At 53.7% G+C, this 17,156-nt stretch overlaps 1 protein-coding gene across 1 annotated transcript; it reads left to right on the top strand.

Moving 5' to 3' along the window:
* The first annotated feature begins 508 nt into the window (after positions 1-508).
* LOC119847020 (cytochrome P450 2A13-like) lies at positions 509-10,042 on the top strand. Its single transcript, XM_038381375.2, has 9 exons — positions 509-894; positions 1,338-1,500; positions 3,928-4,077; positions 4,709-4,869; positions 5,478-5,654; positions 6,174-6,315; positions 6,702-6,889; positions 7,850-7,991; positions 9,721-10,042. Exons 1-9 carry the CDS (start codon positions 715-717, stop codon positions 9,900-9,902), a joined length of 1,485 nt encoding a protein of 494 aa, XP_038237303.1. The 5' UTR covers positions 509-714; the 3' UTR covers positions 9,903-10,042.
* Positions 10,043-17,156: the final 7,114 nt, after the last annotated feature.

Below are 17,156 nucleotides of genomic sequence, written 5' to 3'. Positions count from 1 at the left end.
AATTCGAGGCATTTATCAGCTTTTTGTGGCTGGAACTATTTGCTGAATGGGATCCAAAGTCGTGACTAGTTTTGGTGCCCTGAAAAAGGCCCTTTAGGGCAAATTTACGATGGGCTGAAAACATTTTGCCCAGCTCTAGAGATGACTCAGGGCCCATCTTGGGGAATAACTTCACAGTCTATCTTGCCTGTCTGCTCTTTGCCTTCTTGGATCGAATTCCACCAGCTTCCCCTACGCCTCCCGCAGCACAGAGCTCAGCCGCAAAGCAAAGCCCGCATAGCTCCTGGTGCAGACAAGGCCTCCAAGAGCTTGACCAGTTTAGCCCAGGAAAATGGAAGGCTCCAGGGGGACTGGTTGCTCCTTCCAGCTCAATGTCTTTGTCTGAAGCATTTCCAGACTCTGGTGTCCAATATCAACCCCCCCCTGCCCTCATCTGCCCCCCAACCGAGCACTGGTGTTTGGTCAAGATGGGGATGGCCCGACGGGAGACAGACAAACAAACTGACCCTGCTCCAGCCTTTGTGCCCTGGGAATCCTGAATCCCTCGTTCTACTGGCCCTCCCCAGGGGTTGGAGGGAAGCCAGGCCTCAGTTGCACAAGTGGGTTACGCAAGAGAGGCACCGATGCCAGGGTCCCTGCTGGCCGGCTATATATCCACCTGCAGCGCTGGATTGCGGGAAAAGGGCAGCGGAGCTGGGAGGCTCCCAGCCAGCCATGGATCCCCTGGGAGCCGTCAGCCTGTTCTTAGTCATCTGCCTTTCCTGCCTCCTGCTCCTCTCCACCTGGCGGCAAATGCAGGGCCGGGGGGAAATGCCCCCGGGGCCCACCCCGCTGCCCCTCCTCGGGAACCTGCTGCAGGTCAACCTCAGCAACATGCGCAAGTCGCTCATGATGGTAGGTGGGCTTTTCCTGGGACGTCCCAGGTGGCCTGACCCCACGAGGGGCTCTCCAGCGCCCACCGATGCCCCCTCAGAGCCGCCGACCTGCTCAGCCTGCAGGAGCTTTATTAAGTTCTGTGAGGAGCGCGACCCCGGGTATCTCTGGGGCAGGGGCTGGTGTGTTGGGGGAGGGGCACTAGGGCTGGAGGGGAGTGGGGGCTAGGCTTTGCTGTGTGAGAGCAGAGGTGCAAGGATTGGTGTGTCCGGGGGTCGAAGCGGGGGGAGGGGCAGGCTGTGCTGGGAGGGGAGGATCATGGGGTGGGGGGATGGGTGGCAGGGAGGGGAGAGGTGGGGAGTGGGGGACAGGCAGGCGTCTGCGTGGGGCGCGGAGGGGCAGGGCGCATGTCTGGGTGTCCCCGACGCTCCATACCCCCGTCCCACACGGCGTCTCCATCTCAGCTGAGCGAGCGCTACGGCCCCGTCTACACCATCCACCTGGGCCCCCGGCGGGTGGTGGTGCTGTGGGGCTACCTGGCGGTGAAGGAGGCCCTGCTGGACCAGGCCGAGGAGTTCAGCGGCCGCGGGGAACAAGCCACCTTCGACTGGATCGCCCAGGGCTACGGTCAGTCGCGTGCGCAGGAGGGGAGCGAGCCGGGGGGCGCAGAGGGGGCAGCTCCCGGCCGGAGCAGAGTCGCTCAGTCCCGACCTGCTGCATCTGGGGACGTGCCCAATAGCTTGGGGCAGAGCGGAAGTGGGGCTGGCGGGGCTGTTCCCAGCAATCCTGGCAATATCTGGCTTTATGCGACCACCGATCGAAGCAGGGAGCAGCCTCACACCTGTTAGATCCTGGGAGATGGATCCACCGCTCAGCTCCGCCAGGCTGCGGATAGGGAGCGTCTCAGCTCAGTCGTCAATCCGGGGAGCGGGTCCAAATTCAATGTGGGGAGGTTTCAGAGCAGCAGCCATGTTAGTCTGTATCCGCAAAAAGAACAGGAGGACTTGTGGCACCTTAGAAACTAACAGATTTAGTTGAGCATAAGCTTTCGTGAGCTACAGCTCATTTCATTGGATGCTCAATATATTTAAGAAAAGGAGTACTTGTGGCACTTTGAAATCAATATATTTATGCTCAAATAAATTTGTTAGTCTCTAAGGAGCCACAAGTCCTCCTGTTCTTTTTGCAATGTGGGGAGGGATTCTCATTCAGGTGGGGTGGGGAAATCATTTTTAAAAATCCTCCTCCCCACTTTTCATTTGGCCTTTTGCACTTGCTTTCTCTCTCCACCCACCCCCAGCCCCGCAAAGGAAAAAACCTCAATAAACTTTCAAAACTCAGGGGTGGCCAACTTTTGAGTTCTCATAAGAACATAAGAACAGCCAGACCAGGTCAGACCAAAGGTCCATCCAGCCCAGTGTCCTGTCTTCCCACAGTGCCCAGTGCCAGGTGCCCCAGAGGGAATGAACAGAACAGGGAATCACCAGGTGATCCATCCCCTGTTGCTCATTCCCAGCTCCTGGCAAACAGAGGCTAGGAATACCCTCCCTGCCCATCCTGGCTAATAGCTATTGATGGACCTGTCCTCCATGAACTTATCTACTTCTTTTTTGAACCCTGTTATAGTCTTGTCCTTCACAACATCCTCTGGCAAGGAGTTCCACAGGTTGACTGTGCATTATGTGAAAAAATACTTCCTTTGGTTTGTTTTAAACCTGCTGCCTGTTCATTTAATTTGATGACCCCTAGTTTGTGTGTTATGAGGAGGAGTAAACAACACTTCCTTATCTACTTTCTCCACACCACTCATGATTTTATAGACCTCTATCGTATCCCCCCCCGAGTCGTCTCTTTTCCAAGCTGAAAAGTCCCAGTGTCATAAATCTCACCTCATACGGAAACTGTTCCATCCCCCTCATCATTTTTGTTGCCCTTTTCTGAACCTTTTCCAATTCCAATCTATCTTTTTTGAGATGGGGTGACCACATCCACACGCAGTGTTCAAGCTGTGGGCATCCCAGGGATTGATATAGAGGCAACATGATATTTTTTGTCCTATTATCCATCCCTTTCTTCGACTATTCCCAGCATCCTGTTTGTTTTTTTGGCTGCCGCTGCACATTGAGTGGATGTTTTCAGAGAACTCTCTGCAGTGACTCTAAGATCGCTCTCTTGAGTGGTAACAGATAATTCAGACCCATCATTTTATATGTATAGTTGGGATTATGTTTTCCAATGTGCATGACTTTACATTTATCAACGCTGAATTTCATCTGGCATTTTGTTGCCCAGTCCCCCAGTTTTGTGAGATCCTTTTGTAGCTCTTCACAGCCTGCTTTGGACTTAACTATCTTGAGTAGTTTTGTATCATCTGCAAATTTTGCCACCTCACTGTTTACCCCTTTTTCTAGATCATTTATGAATATGTTGAACAGGACTGGGCCCAGAACAGACCCCTGGGGAACACCGCTATTTACCTCTCTCCATTCTGAAAACTGACCATTTATTCCTACCCTTTGTTTCCTATCTTTCAACCAATTACTGATCCATGAGAGCACCTCCCCTCTTATCCCATGGCAGCTTACTTTGCCTAAGAGTCTTTGGTGAGGGACCTTGTCAAAGGCTTTCTGAAAATCTAAGTACATTATCTCCACTGGATCCCCTTGGTCCACATGCTTGTTGATCCCACAAAGAATTCTGGTAGATTGGTGAGGCATGATTTCCCTTTACTAAAACCATGTTGACTTTTCCCCAATAAATTATGTTCATCTATAGAGACTGGGAGTGGATGGGTCATTACACATCCGATGAAGTGAGCTGTAACTCACGAAAGCTTATGCTCAAATAAATTTGTTAGTCTCTAAGGTGCCACAAGTCCTCCTTTTCTTTATGCTCATCTATGTGTCTGATGATTTTGTTCAGTTTGCCCGGTACTGAAGTTAGTCTCACTGGCCTGTAATTGCCAGGATCACCTCTGGAGCCCTTTTAAAAAACTGGCATCACGCTAGGTACCCTCCAGTCATTTGGTTCCTTCTGCTCTTTCACCCACCCCAGGAGTGGCCTTCAGCAACGGGGAGAGAGCGAAGCAGCTGCGCCGATTCTCCATCACCACGCTGAGGAACTTCGGGGTGGGGAAGCGAGGCATCGAGGAGCGGATCCTGGAGGAGACTCGTTTCCTGCTGGAAGCCTTGCGGGGCACGAAAGGTTGGTCAGTGTCCTGTTCCTCCGGTGCCAGGGCCACGTGAGTCGGGGGGAATCCAGATCCCCAGCTGGTGTGAACTGGCCACAGCTCCACTGGGCTCAATGAGGCCAGCCCCCCAGCGGCAGTTAATCAGCCATGTCTCCACCCCACACCAATTAACCTCAGACAAGGGTTTGTCTGTCACTCCCAAAGTGGCTTACAAAGGAGGTTGGGAGCATTATCCCATTAGGCGGGTGGGGAAACTGAGGCACAGGTCATCCCAGCAGGGCTCGAGCAAAGCGTTCAGGAGATCTCTGTTCAATTAGGACAGACCCCCAGTCCTGCCGAGATGGGGGACGGGAATAGGGTGAAGATGGTGCAGTGCTGAGATGCCATGGTCCTGGGAACCAGAGCATGGCAGAGCCACCAATGGCATTGCTGGCTCGGGGTCACTTGTCCGGTGTTCACCTCTAGGCTTCGTGGCCCCTTTGCCCAGGGCAGCGCTTACAGTCATGTGTCCACATGGCAGGTGGCGGCTGCGAGATCATGGAGGGGGGGGTCCCTGGAGGCCACAGGGGCTATGACAGCAGACAGGTCTGTGGCACAGCCCCCCGGCTCACATATGCCCCACCCAACACTGGCTGTACCCCCTAGCTTTGCCCTTTGACCCCACCTACTTCCTGAGCCGCACAGTTTCCAACGTCATCAGCTCCGTGGTCTTCGGGGACCGGTTCGACTACGAGGACAAGGAGTTCCTCTCCCTGCTCTACATGATCACCGAGAGCTTCCGCTTCACCGCCACGGCCTGGGGGCAGGTACGCTGGGGGTGGGGACCAGGCCATGTCCCACAGCTCTGAGACCTGCCTGCCCCGGGCTGCGGGGAGCAGGGGGAGCGCTGGTTAGCTAGGGGAGCGGAGGGGGATGCAAGAATGCTGGGGGGCGCAGCGAAGAGGAAAACCTGGGATCTGCAGTGATGGGTGTGAAATAAATAAAGGGGAATGTCGGGGGATGGACAGTGTGAATGGGGAAAGAGGGGGGGCATGTACATATGGGTAGATAGATAGAGGGGTGGGGTGGGGATAGAACAGGGGTTCTCAAACTGGAGGTTGGGACCCCTCAGGGGGTCATGAGGTTATTTCATGGGGGGGGGTGTTGTGAGCTGCCAGCCTCTCCCCCAAACCCCGCTTTGCCCCCAGCATTTATAATGGTATTAAAGATAGATAGATAGATAGATAGATAGATAGATTAGATTAGATTAGATAGTAGAGGGGGTGGATGGGGACAGAGAGATAGAGGAGGTGTTTGGGGATAGATAGAGAGATAGATAGGTTGGTGGGATGGGGATGGGGATGGATATAGACAGACAGATTGGCTCTCAACCCACCCCATGTTCAGTGGGGTCTTTGCTCTCCGTGCCCCCCAGCTCTACGAGATGTTCTCGGACATCATGCGCTACCTGCCCGGCCCCCAGCGCGAAGCGTTCAAGCAGCTGGCGGGGCTGAAAAAATTCATCGAGAGGAAGGTGAAGGCGAACCAGGAGACCCTGGACCCCAGCGCTCCTCGGGATTTCATCGACTGCTTCCTGGTCAAAATGCAGCAGGTACCGGCAGTAGCCGGAGGGGACGGCTCAGTGGAGTCAGCATCAGGCCTGAGAGACCAAATGGCCTGACTGTAACCAGGGGTTCAACTTGTAACGGGGTCGGTTCAGGCCTCAAACCCTCTGGGGCAGAGAAATCGAGCCCCATAGATGGCTAGGAACAACGGGCTTTGGTGAAAGCACTGGGCTGGAACTCAGGAAATCAGGGCTCTGCCACTGACCCCCGATTCGGCCGTAGTCGAATCACAGCATTGTGTTGTGCCTCGGTTTCCCCACCTATACAATGGGGATGGAGAGCCATCTTCTGAGACTGTAAGCTCCTTGGAGTAGGGATTGTCCCTCACTCTATCTCCCGCCCCAGCGGGGGCCCAGATTTCAGCTGGGATCCGTGCAGCTCCCCGCACTCATGGGTGCTGACCTGGCGTCTGTGCAGAATAAGGGAGTCCTGGCCAGATTCTGTTCCCAGCCACATCCCCAGAAGTCTCACAAGCATCCTGGCATTTTTTTCTTGTTCTTTCAAAGGAAAAGCAAAATCCTTCCTCTGAGTTTTTCCTGAAGAACATTGTTCTGACGGTGCTCAACGTCTTCTTCGCTGGGACAGAGACCGTCAGCACCACTCTGCGCTACGGTTTCCTCCTCCTGCTGAAACACCCGGAGATTGAAGGTAACTGGAAAGGGGGGACAAAGGAAACACAAAGGGCCGGATCCTCAGCCGATGCAAATCAGCCGGGCTCTGCTGAGGGCAGCGGTGGTTCCTCCATCGACACCAGCTCCGGATGGGGCCGGACAGTCACAGCTCGGCAGCGAGTTTGACATGGGAGCAGGGTCCTGTGTGCGTCTCTCCATTGTGATTGAAAGGAAGCCGACGGTCAGGGAACGCCGGGTCAGTGTGGCTATTTCAGATTCCAATTCCAGGGGCTGGATTCAGATCTCGGTTTCCCTGGGGCTGATCCCCCAATGGGGGCAGGGCCAGATTCTGATCTTGGTTCCCTGGGGGTCAATCTGGATTCGCACCGGGCCCCCCTTTGAGCTGCACTGCTGTCTCTGCAGAAAGGATCCACGAGGAGATTGACCGGGTGATTGGGCGGAACCGCGCCCCGAACATGGAGGACTGGAGCCAGATGCCCTACACCAACGCCATCATCCACGAGTTCCAGAGGTTCTGTGACGTCATCCCCATGGGCCTGGCACGCCGGGTGACCAGGCACACCCAGTTCCGGGGATACACTATTCCCAAGGTAGGCCCCTGGGGCGTCTATCCCCCGCCCCACCCCATGGCTGTGTCGGGCTCAGCATTGCCCCAGTGTCTGCTTTCCGCACAGAAGCAGGGTGGTGCGTCAGGCAGCGTGGTGGTCTGGAGCTCAGGATGCCTGGGTTCTCTGCCAGCCTCTGGGAAGTAGGGTGGTCTAGTGGGCTGGGCACCGGACTGGGGCTTATGAGACCTGGTTTCTGTTCCCAGCTCTGCTACAGGGTCTTGGGCGACTCGCTTTCCCTCCCACCCTTTGTCTGGGTCCAATTCCCAGCTCTGCCACTGACTCATTATGTGACCTTGGACATCACTTTGTGCCTCAGTTTCCCCCATCTGTTAAATTAACATACATGCAGTTAATGAGCTTTTGTTTGTCTATTTACACTGGGAGCTCTTTGGGGCAGGGAGCATCTCTCACTATGTCGGTGCAGTACCCAGCATGACGGGGCCCTAATCTTGGTTGTGGTCTGTGCAGCTAGTGCTAACCAATATAGGTTCATCAGCTGGGGATCTGGCCCAGTGTGTCTTGCATTTACTGTTGGTATTTCCAGAGTGTCTAGGAGCCCCAGTCACGGACCAGACCCCACTGCGCTTGGGGCTGTACATGCACAGAATGCAAAGACGCTGCCCCACAGAGCTTATAGTCGAAGTATTGGACAACAGCTGTATTCAGAGGCAGCCTGGTTCAGTGGTGAGAATGAGGTATCCAGACTCCTGGGTTCCCTTCCCCACTCTGGGAGGAGCAGAGGGCAGTCCCCAGAGCAGAAGGCGTCGGAGACATAAGATATGAACCTTGGATGCTGGCCTCTCCTGGCCACTTGAATTTTGATATTTGCTTGTATTTCAAATTCCTCCCATGGTTAGAATGACCCTGAATTGTGCCCCAGCATCCAGTGCTCTGGGTTATCAGCGTTTAGTTGTTGCTGTTTGTCACCGTCTCTTCCCCCAGGGGACGGAGGTGTACCCGGTGCTGGGATCCGTGCTCTATGACCCCACGCAATTCAGCAGCCCCGACACCTTTGATCCCAGCCATTTCCTGGATGGGAACGGCCAGTTTAAGAAGAGTGACGCCTTCGTGCCCTTCTCAATAGGTATGAATCCGTCCGCAGAGCTCGGTTCCGAGTGTCCCAAGCAGTGAGATCTAGGCCTGGCCCAGCCCCCCATCTGCTGGAGCTCACCCGGCTGAGCTGAATTTGTGTACGGAGAATTATGAGGCCAGATCCTCAGCCGGTATAAATCAGTGTCACTCCACTGGAGTCAGTGGGGCCAGATCCTCAGCTGCTGTAAATCAATGTCACTCCATTGTGGTCAAGGGGGCTGTTCACACACACACAGGGATAAGAGTGCACTGAAGTCCCGTGGGGAAGCAGGGCCTTGTGAGCTCTTTGGGGCAGGGACTGTCTCTCCCTGTGGGTCTGTCCAGAGCCTAGCTCAATGGTTCCCTGAACTCGGGTGAGGCCGACAGACACACCTGGGGTCATTATCATCTGTGGGCCATCCCACAGAGTAGCCTGGTTCCTTTTCTCCAAACGTTTTGGCTCAATCGTTTGCTCGTCACACCAGTGAATACAAGTCTCCCAATGGTGCGATCGGGCATGTTCCTGCCCAGGGCGCCATGGAGAACATGGCCTAGGAGTAGACCAGTGACGTTACCTCTGAATGCAGTGTTAGTGAGAGCAGGACTGGGACACCATGTCCAGTTCTGGTGTCCATGCCGCACACAAGGTGCTGACAAACTGGAAAGGGTTCAGAGGAGAGCAGCAGGCTGCATTGGAGGTCCGGAAAAGCCACCGAACAGAAAGAATCCAGGAGCTCAGTGGAGAGAAGGTTAAGGGGTGGTTTGATCCCGGTCTATCAGCACCGCCTGGGAGGAGAATTGGGTTCTGACAGCAGCGGGGTCCCTAATCTAGCAAAGGCAGAATGGGAGCCAAAGGCCGAAAGCTGAAGCTTGGTGGTAAATTCCAACTAGAATTAAAGTGCAAATTTTTAACCCTGGAGGGAATTAGCCCCTGGAACAGCTTCCCAGGAGTTGGGGGGGGGGGCGTTCTCTATCGCTTGAATGCTGCAGATCCAGGCTGGCTGCCTTTCCGGAAGAGACGCTTTAGCTGAACACAGATTACTGGGCTCAGTAGCGGAAGTAACTGTGTGAGATTCTCCTGCATGTGCTTTGCTGAGGTCAGGCTAGATGATCGCAGTGATCCCTTCAGACGGTAATATCTCCATCCCAAGTGTGCTATTTCTCCATCCTCCTGGATCCTTGCAGTCCGTCCCAGGTCAGGATCACTGAACAGAGCAGGTTTCAGAGTAGCAGCCGTGTTAGTCTGTATTCGCAAAAAGAAAAGGAGTACCGGTGGCATTGTTTCATGTTCTCTGTGTGTGTGTATATAAATCTCTCCTCTGTTTTTTCCACCAAATGCATCCGATGAAGTGAGCTGTAGCTCACGAAAGCTTATGCTCTAATAAATTTGTTAGTCTCTAAGGTGCCACCGGTACTCCTTTTCTTTTTGAACAGAGCAGGGGGACTTTTCTCCCCTGTTATTTGCCCAGCTGCAGTGCTCAGAGCGTCGGGCCACTTTCCTGAAGTCAGTGATTGTCTATAGCTCAAAGATCTGCGTCATTAACCCCTCCCAGCACAGCAAAGTAATGCGGCCTCCCCTCTACAGATCTTCAAGCGAACAGTGCCCCATTTCCCCAACAATCCCCACTGCTCCAGACTGGGGCAGAGTTTGGACAAGGGGTGAGACCCCCTCCCAGATTCTCACCTGCCCCTGGAACCCTGCTCCGGCCGAGCCATGATGCCTCCTCTGTCTTCTCTCCTAGGGAAAAGGTATTGTTTCGGGGAGATGCTGGCGCGCATGGAACTCTTCCTCTTCCTCACCAGCATCCTGCAGAACTTCCGCTTCCGCTCTCCCATGGAGCCCAGAGACATCGACATCTCCCCGAAGCTGGTCGGGTTCGCCACCCTGCCCCGCAGCTACGAGATCTGCCTGGTCCCACGCTAGCCGCCCCCTGGAAACAGACGGGACTTCTTGGGGCAGCCTGCGGGAGGGAGAAACACAAAGGAACCAGATTAGATGGAAAACTGTCCCTATCCGAAAAAGGAGCCAGTGGGGGATCTGGCTGTGTGAATAAATTTGTTAGTCTCTAAGGTGCCACAAGTACTCCTTTTCTTTTTGCGAATACAGACTAACACGGCTGCTACTCTGAAACCTTTTGCATGAAGCATATTCCAGGTACATTATATTCACCCTCATTAGCATATTTTCATACCATCATGTGGAGTGCACCATCACAATGACAGGTTTCAGAATAGCAGCCGTTAGTCTGTATCCACAAAAAGAAAAGGAGGACTTGTGGCACCTTAGAGACTAACACATTTATTTGGGCATAAGCTTTCGTGGGCTACAGCTCACTTCATCACAATGTCGCTCTTCATTGCCTTCTGCAGCGAGGGCTCAGCGCATGCATCGCTCTTTGCCCAGCTCTCTGTTTAAATTCACCATCTAGAAACGGTGGCAGCGTGGCCTAGAGGCTAGAACGCTGTCTTGAGCGTCCAGAGACCTGGGGTTTAATCCTGGTTCTGCTACCGACCTGCTCAGTGGCCTTGTGCATGTATCTCTTCAGACCAGGAGCTCTTTGGGGCAGGGACAGGCTCTCACCCTGTACCTATGGTGCGCCTGGCGCAAAGGGCCCTGATCCCAGTCGGGGGGTGTGGTCGCTTTCAGCAGAGCAAAGTGGAATGTAACACGCTACAGATGGGGCCAACTTTGCACTCACTTTGTCCCTGGTGCGGAGAGCTGAGGGGGGAATATCAGGTCGTTTCAATCTGAAAGTGAACTGTTTTCACCAGAATGAAAAAACAAGAAAAAAACCACCCAAAATGAAAAAAAAAAAAATGAAATGAAATGGGTGGGTGTCATTTATTTTTTCGAGGTGCCTTTCGATCTAAAATGAATGTTTTCAACTTTTCCACTTTTGGTCGCCTTTACCCTTTTGATTTGTCAGCTTCCTTTAAACATCTAGAGCTCAACTTCCAAACAGAATGAAAAGGCAAAACTCTGTTTTGCAAGGCTCAACAGCTGTTTTGTCGGGGGGAGGGGGTCAATTTCTTTTCCAGACCAAACTATTTACTGAATTTGACCCAAATTCATGGTCAGTTTGGCTTCCCCCATTTCTGGGGCAAATTCACTATTCGCTGCAAAAATATCCCCCAGCTCTCGAGCCAACCCCAGGCACAAAGCAGGGGAAATCAGCACCAGAAAGTCTCCCATGGATCCGGTCACAAACAAGGAACACACGTTGAACTGGTGCCTCTGGCCGCTCCACGGACACATTAGCAAAGGGTCAAGCAGTTGAGAGGCAACGAACATTCCCGGAAACCAACTCCCAGGGACAGGCTACTCTCCCAGCACGTGTTGGCAGCAGATGGCCCCAGCCTTTGGCCAGCCTGGACGGATAGTTGGTATGAGCAAGTGGAGACCCAGAAAATCATGAGGATTTGTGATGCCGAAATCATGCGCTTTTCACATGGCCCTAGGCCAGGAGTTTTCAACCTTTTTTCGTTTGCAGATCCCTGAAAAATTTTGAAGGGAGGTGCGGAGCCCATTAAATCTCAGACATAGGCTGTGGACCCCCAGGGGGTTGCAGCCCACAGGTTGAAAACCACTGACGTAGGGCAAAAGGTCAGGCGTTGCTGCTGCTGGATCACAATGAAACCCCCCTAAAGGCCATGGCCTCATTCACACTTACCCCATCCCTGCAGCTGGGGCAGGAGCAGGGTGTCAAAGTGGCTTTAAGCTCCCCTTTGCGGCTCTTTGTGTTAGTTAGAGCAACCTCAGGGCTACCCTAACTCATGTCCTGCCCCCTATGGGCCCTGGGGAGCAGAGAATAGCCACAGCGCCATGTGCTCTGGCCACACCCCTGAGCTGACCCCACTGCCAAGGGTTGGGAGCAGGGCCCTTAAAACAGCTCCTATGTGCAGGGGGAATTCTCAGGGGCTATTTCCTCCACTTCACGCCCCCTTTACACTGGCCCTGAGGGGCCCCAGGGTGACTGAGAATCAGGCCCATTGGCTCAGACTGTGACCTGAATTACCATGTAGGAGCAATTCCAACCCAGGAAGAAAGTGAAAATGTCATAAGAGAATCCTTTGTCTGGTTAGATTGGGAGCTCTTTGGCACAAGGACTGTCTCTTACTTTGGGTCTGGGCAGCTCCGGGCACAATGGGGCCCAGATCTCGGTTGGGGTCTGGGCAGCATCCGGCCCCGACGGGCCCTGATCTCTGTCTGGGGAACGACCCAAGGGCCATTGTCTTTCTTATCTGTGCGCCTTCATCAATCATTAACCCTCATTCCATGTGGCACCATCAGCAGGTGATCAGAAGGGCAGAATTAACCCAGTGCAGTGGGATCAGTTCTAGGGGCACCAGTTAAACTCCATGTTGAAAGCTTATGTGGGGCATGAGCAGGTCACAAGCCTTAGGTCCCCATTCAGGAAAGCATTTAAGCATGTGCTTGAACCCATCGCTACTCAGGACAGCCCTTGAGCACATAGAATCAGAGAATCGTAGGACAGGCAGGGACCTTGAGCGGTCATCTAGTCCAGTCCCCTCCACTCAAGGCAGGACTCAGGATTATCTAGACCATCCCTGACAGGGGTTTGTCCAACCTGCTCTTAAAAATCCCAATAATGAAGATTCCACAACCTCCCTAGGCAATTTATTCCAGTGCTTAACCACCCTGACAGTCAGGAAGTTTTTCCTAATGTCCAACCTAAATCGCCCTTGCTGCAATTTAAGCCCATGGCTTCTTGTCCTAGCCTCAGAGGTTAATGAGAACAATTTACCTCCCTCCTCCTTGTAACAACCCTTTGTGTTCAAGTCCCATGGGGGGCCCATTCAGTGCTCTGAAATAGAGATCTTTCCTGGATCAGACCTTTGGAAAACATTCCAGACAACACGTCTAAGGGCCTCGTCGGCACCTGGGTCCCCGAAGAACCTCCAGTAAGCCCGGGAGGTGAGTGAGATGGGCTGATCCGTTGTTCCCGTCTCGCAGCAAGGGGGGGGTTGTGCATGTGGATGGTGCAGGGCGTGAGTTATAGGAGCACCAGCAGCGCTGTGTTTAAAGCCCCGTCCATGCTTGTTTACCCTGTGGGGCCACATGCATTCCTGGCACAGCCCCGATTAGTACAGGAACCCCCACAAGGGAGCTAGGGACCAGGAGGGTTTTCCTGGACATCTGCATCTACCACCTGCTCATCTTGTCTGCACAGAGGGGAACGCACCGGAGTGGGACCGGCCCAGCCAGCCTGCTCCGCTCCCCACCATAGGGAATTTGCTGCAGCTGAAGGCTAGGGACGGGTCCAAACCACTCCACAAGGTACAGGGAAAGGGTTTCTCCCCCACAGCTGGCTGGGAGCTCAGCCCAGGCCCTGGTCCCGCCGGGGCCTAGCCTCCTCCCTATTCCACCCAGCACTGGATTGGCGTTAACTTCAGTCCGTGGGCTATAGCCTCGGGCATAAAGTCAAACACGAGCTGGAGCAGGGAGCCACAGAGCCAGTCAGGCTCTATGAGGCTCTTTATTAACGAGTTCTACAGATAGTAGGTGGCCAGGACAGTCCCCTTCATAAGTGCTTTTAAGCCTTTTTGGGGGCAAAACTGGGCATTTGTCCTGCTTCTCTTGCCAAGTGCAGAAAACTTTGGTTGAGAGCATTTGTCTGGCAAGGAACTGCTGTGATTGTGAAATCTATATTGTTTTGCCTTTACGGTCCCCACTTCCCTCTTGTTTCTCTGTATGGTTTCTGGCTGGTTCTGTGATTGTTTCTAGCTGTTGTAGTGTTGTAGCTGGGGAGATTGTTCCTGTCTCCTTTTGGAAGGTTTAGATCCACTAGGTGGGTGGGGTGGGATTGGCTGAAGAATTGTTTTGCCATCTGTTAGGATTGGTCACAGAATTATTTTGGAACAGTTTAGTAAAACGCTTGGCTACAGTCTAGCAAAGCAAGACTCAAGTTTAACAGTAGAAACCAGGGTCCCAAAAGAAGTTCTTTGGAACCAACTCTAGGACCAAGCCCAGGATCCGAGCTGCCAGACCTCAACCCCCTGCCAATGACACCATGCAGAAGCTGGAGTCCCCAGACGATCTAATCATGACTGGCCATGTTACAGAGGGGGAAACTGAGGAAGCAGGCAGTGACATGCCCAAGGTGATGCAGCAGGTCACTGGCCAAGCTGAGGCTAGAACCCTGGAGTCCTGGTTCCTAGCCCCCTGCTCTAAATATTAGACCCAGAACCCAGGAATCCCACCTCCCACTCTAACTACCAGACAATTCTCCCTTTCATAGAAAGAACCCCGGAGTCCTGACTCCCAACTTCCCTCCCCCTCCCTCCTTGCTCTAACACACTAGATTCTGCTGCCCTCCCAGAGCCAGGAATAGAACCCAGGAGTCTTGGCTCCCAGCCCCCGCTGCTCTAACCCACTAGACCCCACTCCCCTCCCCGAGCTGGGGAAGGAACCCAGGAGTCCTGTCACCCATGCGAGGCTGGGTCCACTGGAGCACAGCGTACACAAGACTACGACTGAAATCTGTTTTACACAGAGTGGCTGGGGGAGGCCAGAAACCCTTTCAGAGGTGAATCTGAGATGGAACAATCCCCACAGGCTGAGGGGCAGCTGCGAGGACCCCCCGCCACTGTCTAGGGTTGCCAGGCATCTGGTTTTTGACTGGAATGCCTGGTCGAAAAGGGATCCTGGCTGCTCCAGTCAGCACCGCTCAGTGGCCCATTAAAGGTCCGTTTGGTGGCGCAGCGGGGCTAAGGCAGGCTCCCTGCCTGCCCTGGCTCCATGCAGCTCCTGGAAGTGGCCGGCGTGTCCAGCTCCTAGGCATAGGGGCAGCCAAGGGTCTCCACACGCTGCCCCAACCCCGAGCGCTAGTCAATGGGAGCTGCAGGGGCAGCGCTTCCGGATAGGGGCAGTGCGCAGACCTGCCTGGCCGCTCCTATGCACAGAACATGACACATACAGAGAGAAAATCGGGCTGTTCACACACACACACACACACACAGAACATCACAGATACAGAGAGAAAATCGGGCTCTTCACACACACACACACACACACACACACACACACACACACACACACACACACAGAACATCACACATACAGAGAGAAAATCGGGCTGTTCACTCACACACACACACACACACACACACACACACACACACACACACACACACACACACACAGAAAATCAGGCTCTTCACACACACACACAATTTCGCTTTTGTCAAAAATTTCAAGGTTTTGGCAGAAAGCCGCAATCCTAACAGCTTCGATTCTTCAAGCCACTTGGTGCCTCATGGGAGATGTAGTACAGCGAGGGAGCCCGTCCCATGAGCACAGGAAACGCCCACACTACATCTCCCAGGATGCACCTCGGTCTTGGTGAGGGGGAGGTGGCACCTCATGGCAGTTGCTTTACCAAGGTGCATCATGGGAGATGTAGTCCAGCTAGGGAGCCTGGCCTGTAGTTGAGAACTGGAGCATGAGGAACCTGTATTCGACACCCAGGAAGCACCCCAGCAGCATTTGGGGATCTGAATATTTTGGTTTTTAGGCATTCAGGGTTTGGACAAAAAAAACCCCCAAAAAACAAAATAAGTTTTCTGCAGAAAACAGACACAAAACATTATGTTTAATTAAGAAAAACCTGTTTGCCACTGAATCACAATTTCAACAGGGAATTTTTGACCAGCCCCACACTTTTAATTGGCTTACAGTCACGAACCGCTCACAAGATCTTCTTCCCCCAACTCTCAGTCAGCCTGCAGAACTCATGGCCAGGGGATGTTGTAAAGGCCAAAAGTACAACAGGGTTCAACAAAGAACTGGATAAGTTCCTGGAGGACGAGTCCTTGGCTATTAGCCAAGATGGTCAGGACACAACCCCAGGCTCCTGGTGCCCCTCGCCTCTGACAGCCGGAAGCTGGGGCTGAACGACGGGGGATGGATCACTTGATGTTCATTCCCTCTGGGGCACCTGGCACCAGCCACTGTCCTGGGCTGCATGGACTATGGGTCTGCTCCAGGGTGGCCGTTCTTATGATCCAGGAGCTGGAAGTTGAAGCTAGACAAATTCAGATTAGAAATAAGGTGTACCTTATTTAACAGTGACAGCAATTAACCAAGGTGTGTGTTGGGGGGGGGAGGGGGCATGGCTTCTCCGTCACTGAAGATGCTTCAATCAAGACTGGCTATTTTTTCTAACAGCTCTGCTCTGGCTCAAACAGGAATTAAGTCTAGGCCAGTGCGAGGCTGGAGGTCAGACCGGATGATCCCGGCGGTCCCGGGACTCTGTGACCGCACACCCCAGCAGATGGACCAGTGCAAAGCCAATACACAGTTTCTATGGAGATAGCAGGCGCTTTGGGTCAGTTCTGTGTTTATACAGTGCCAGGACCCCACCTAGAGCCACAATGAACAGAGAGATAAAGTGACTTGCCCGCATCAAGCGGCTGAGAGGGGAACAGAACCCAGGTGTCCGGGATACTGCCCGCTACACCGCCCTGCTGCCTTCACCCCTGAGCACAGGACGCTGTCAGAGACGTCGAGCGGGGACCCGGAAGGAGAGTGCTCACCATGCCCATTGAAATCGTTAGAGAACACCAGGATCTCCCCGCGCCCACTGAACTCCTCAGCCTGGTCCACCAGGGCCTCCTTCACCGCCTGGTAGCCCCACAGCACCACCACCCGCCGGGGGCTCAGGTGCACCATGAACACCGGGCCGTACTTATTCCGCATCTGCACAGAGGGGCATGGGGGCAAGGGGGCGAGTTTCTGAGCATCCGTCAGTGGAGGGGGGCTTGGCCATGGTGGGCTTGGCTCCATCACCTTCCCCGCTGGACCGGAGCATGGAACTATGTCTAAACCTCCATACGCTAGAGATACATGGGCCCACCCACCCATCTCTCCTGCTACGTGTCCTGCTGGCCATCCATCCCTCCATCCCACCCATCTCACCTGCTACGCACCCAGCTGGCCATCCATCCCTCCTTCCATCCTTTCCTCCCTCCCTCCATCCATCCCTGGAGATGGTTGGGAGATGTCCAGGTAATCTCCATGCCAGATTTTAGCATTGAGAGGGAAGAAGACGAAGTAAGAAAGGATACAGCCGTGGGTAGGAGAATGTATATAAGGAGCGAGGGCGGTGTGGATACTAGTCTAATAGGTTCTACTGGCTGTAGAATGACTGTGCCTAAT

This window comes from Dermochelys coriacea, chromosome 23 (genome assembly GCF_009764565.3).
Source record: "Dermochelys coriacea isolate rDerCor1 chromosome 23, rDerCor1.pri.v4, whole genome shotgun sequence".
Lineage (NCBI taxonomy): Eukaryota > Metazoa > Chordata > Testudines > Dermochelyidae > Dermochelys > Dermochelys coriacea.
The sequence above is the reverse complement of the archived record's forward strand: the minus strand, read 5'-3'. Positions and strand labels throughout refer to the sequence as shown.

Coding starts and splice junctions, on each gene's coding strand:
- LOC119847020 (XM_038381375.2), top strand. CDS start 715: ATGGATCCCCTGGGAGCCGTCAGCCTGTTCTTAGTCATCTGCCTTTCC. Junction 5,655..6,173: donor TCCTGGTCAAAATGCAGCAG/GTACCGGCAGTA, acceptor GTTCTTTCAAAG/GAAAAGCAAAATCCTTCCTC. Junction 7,992..9,720: donor CTTCGTGCCCTTCTCAATAG/GTATGAATCCGT, acceptor CTTCTCTCCTAG/GGAAAAGGTATTGTTTCGGG.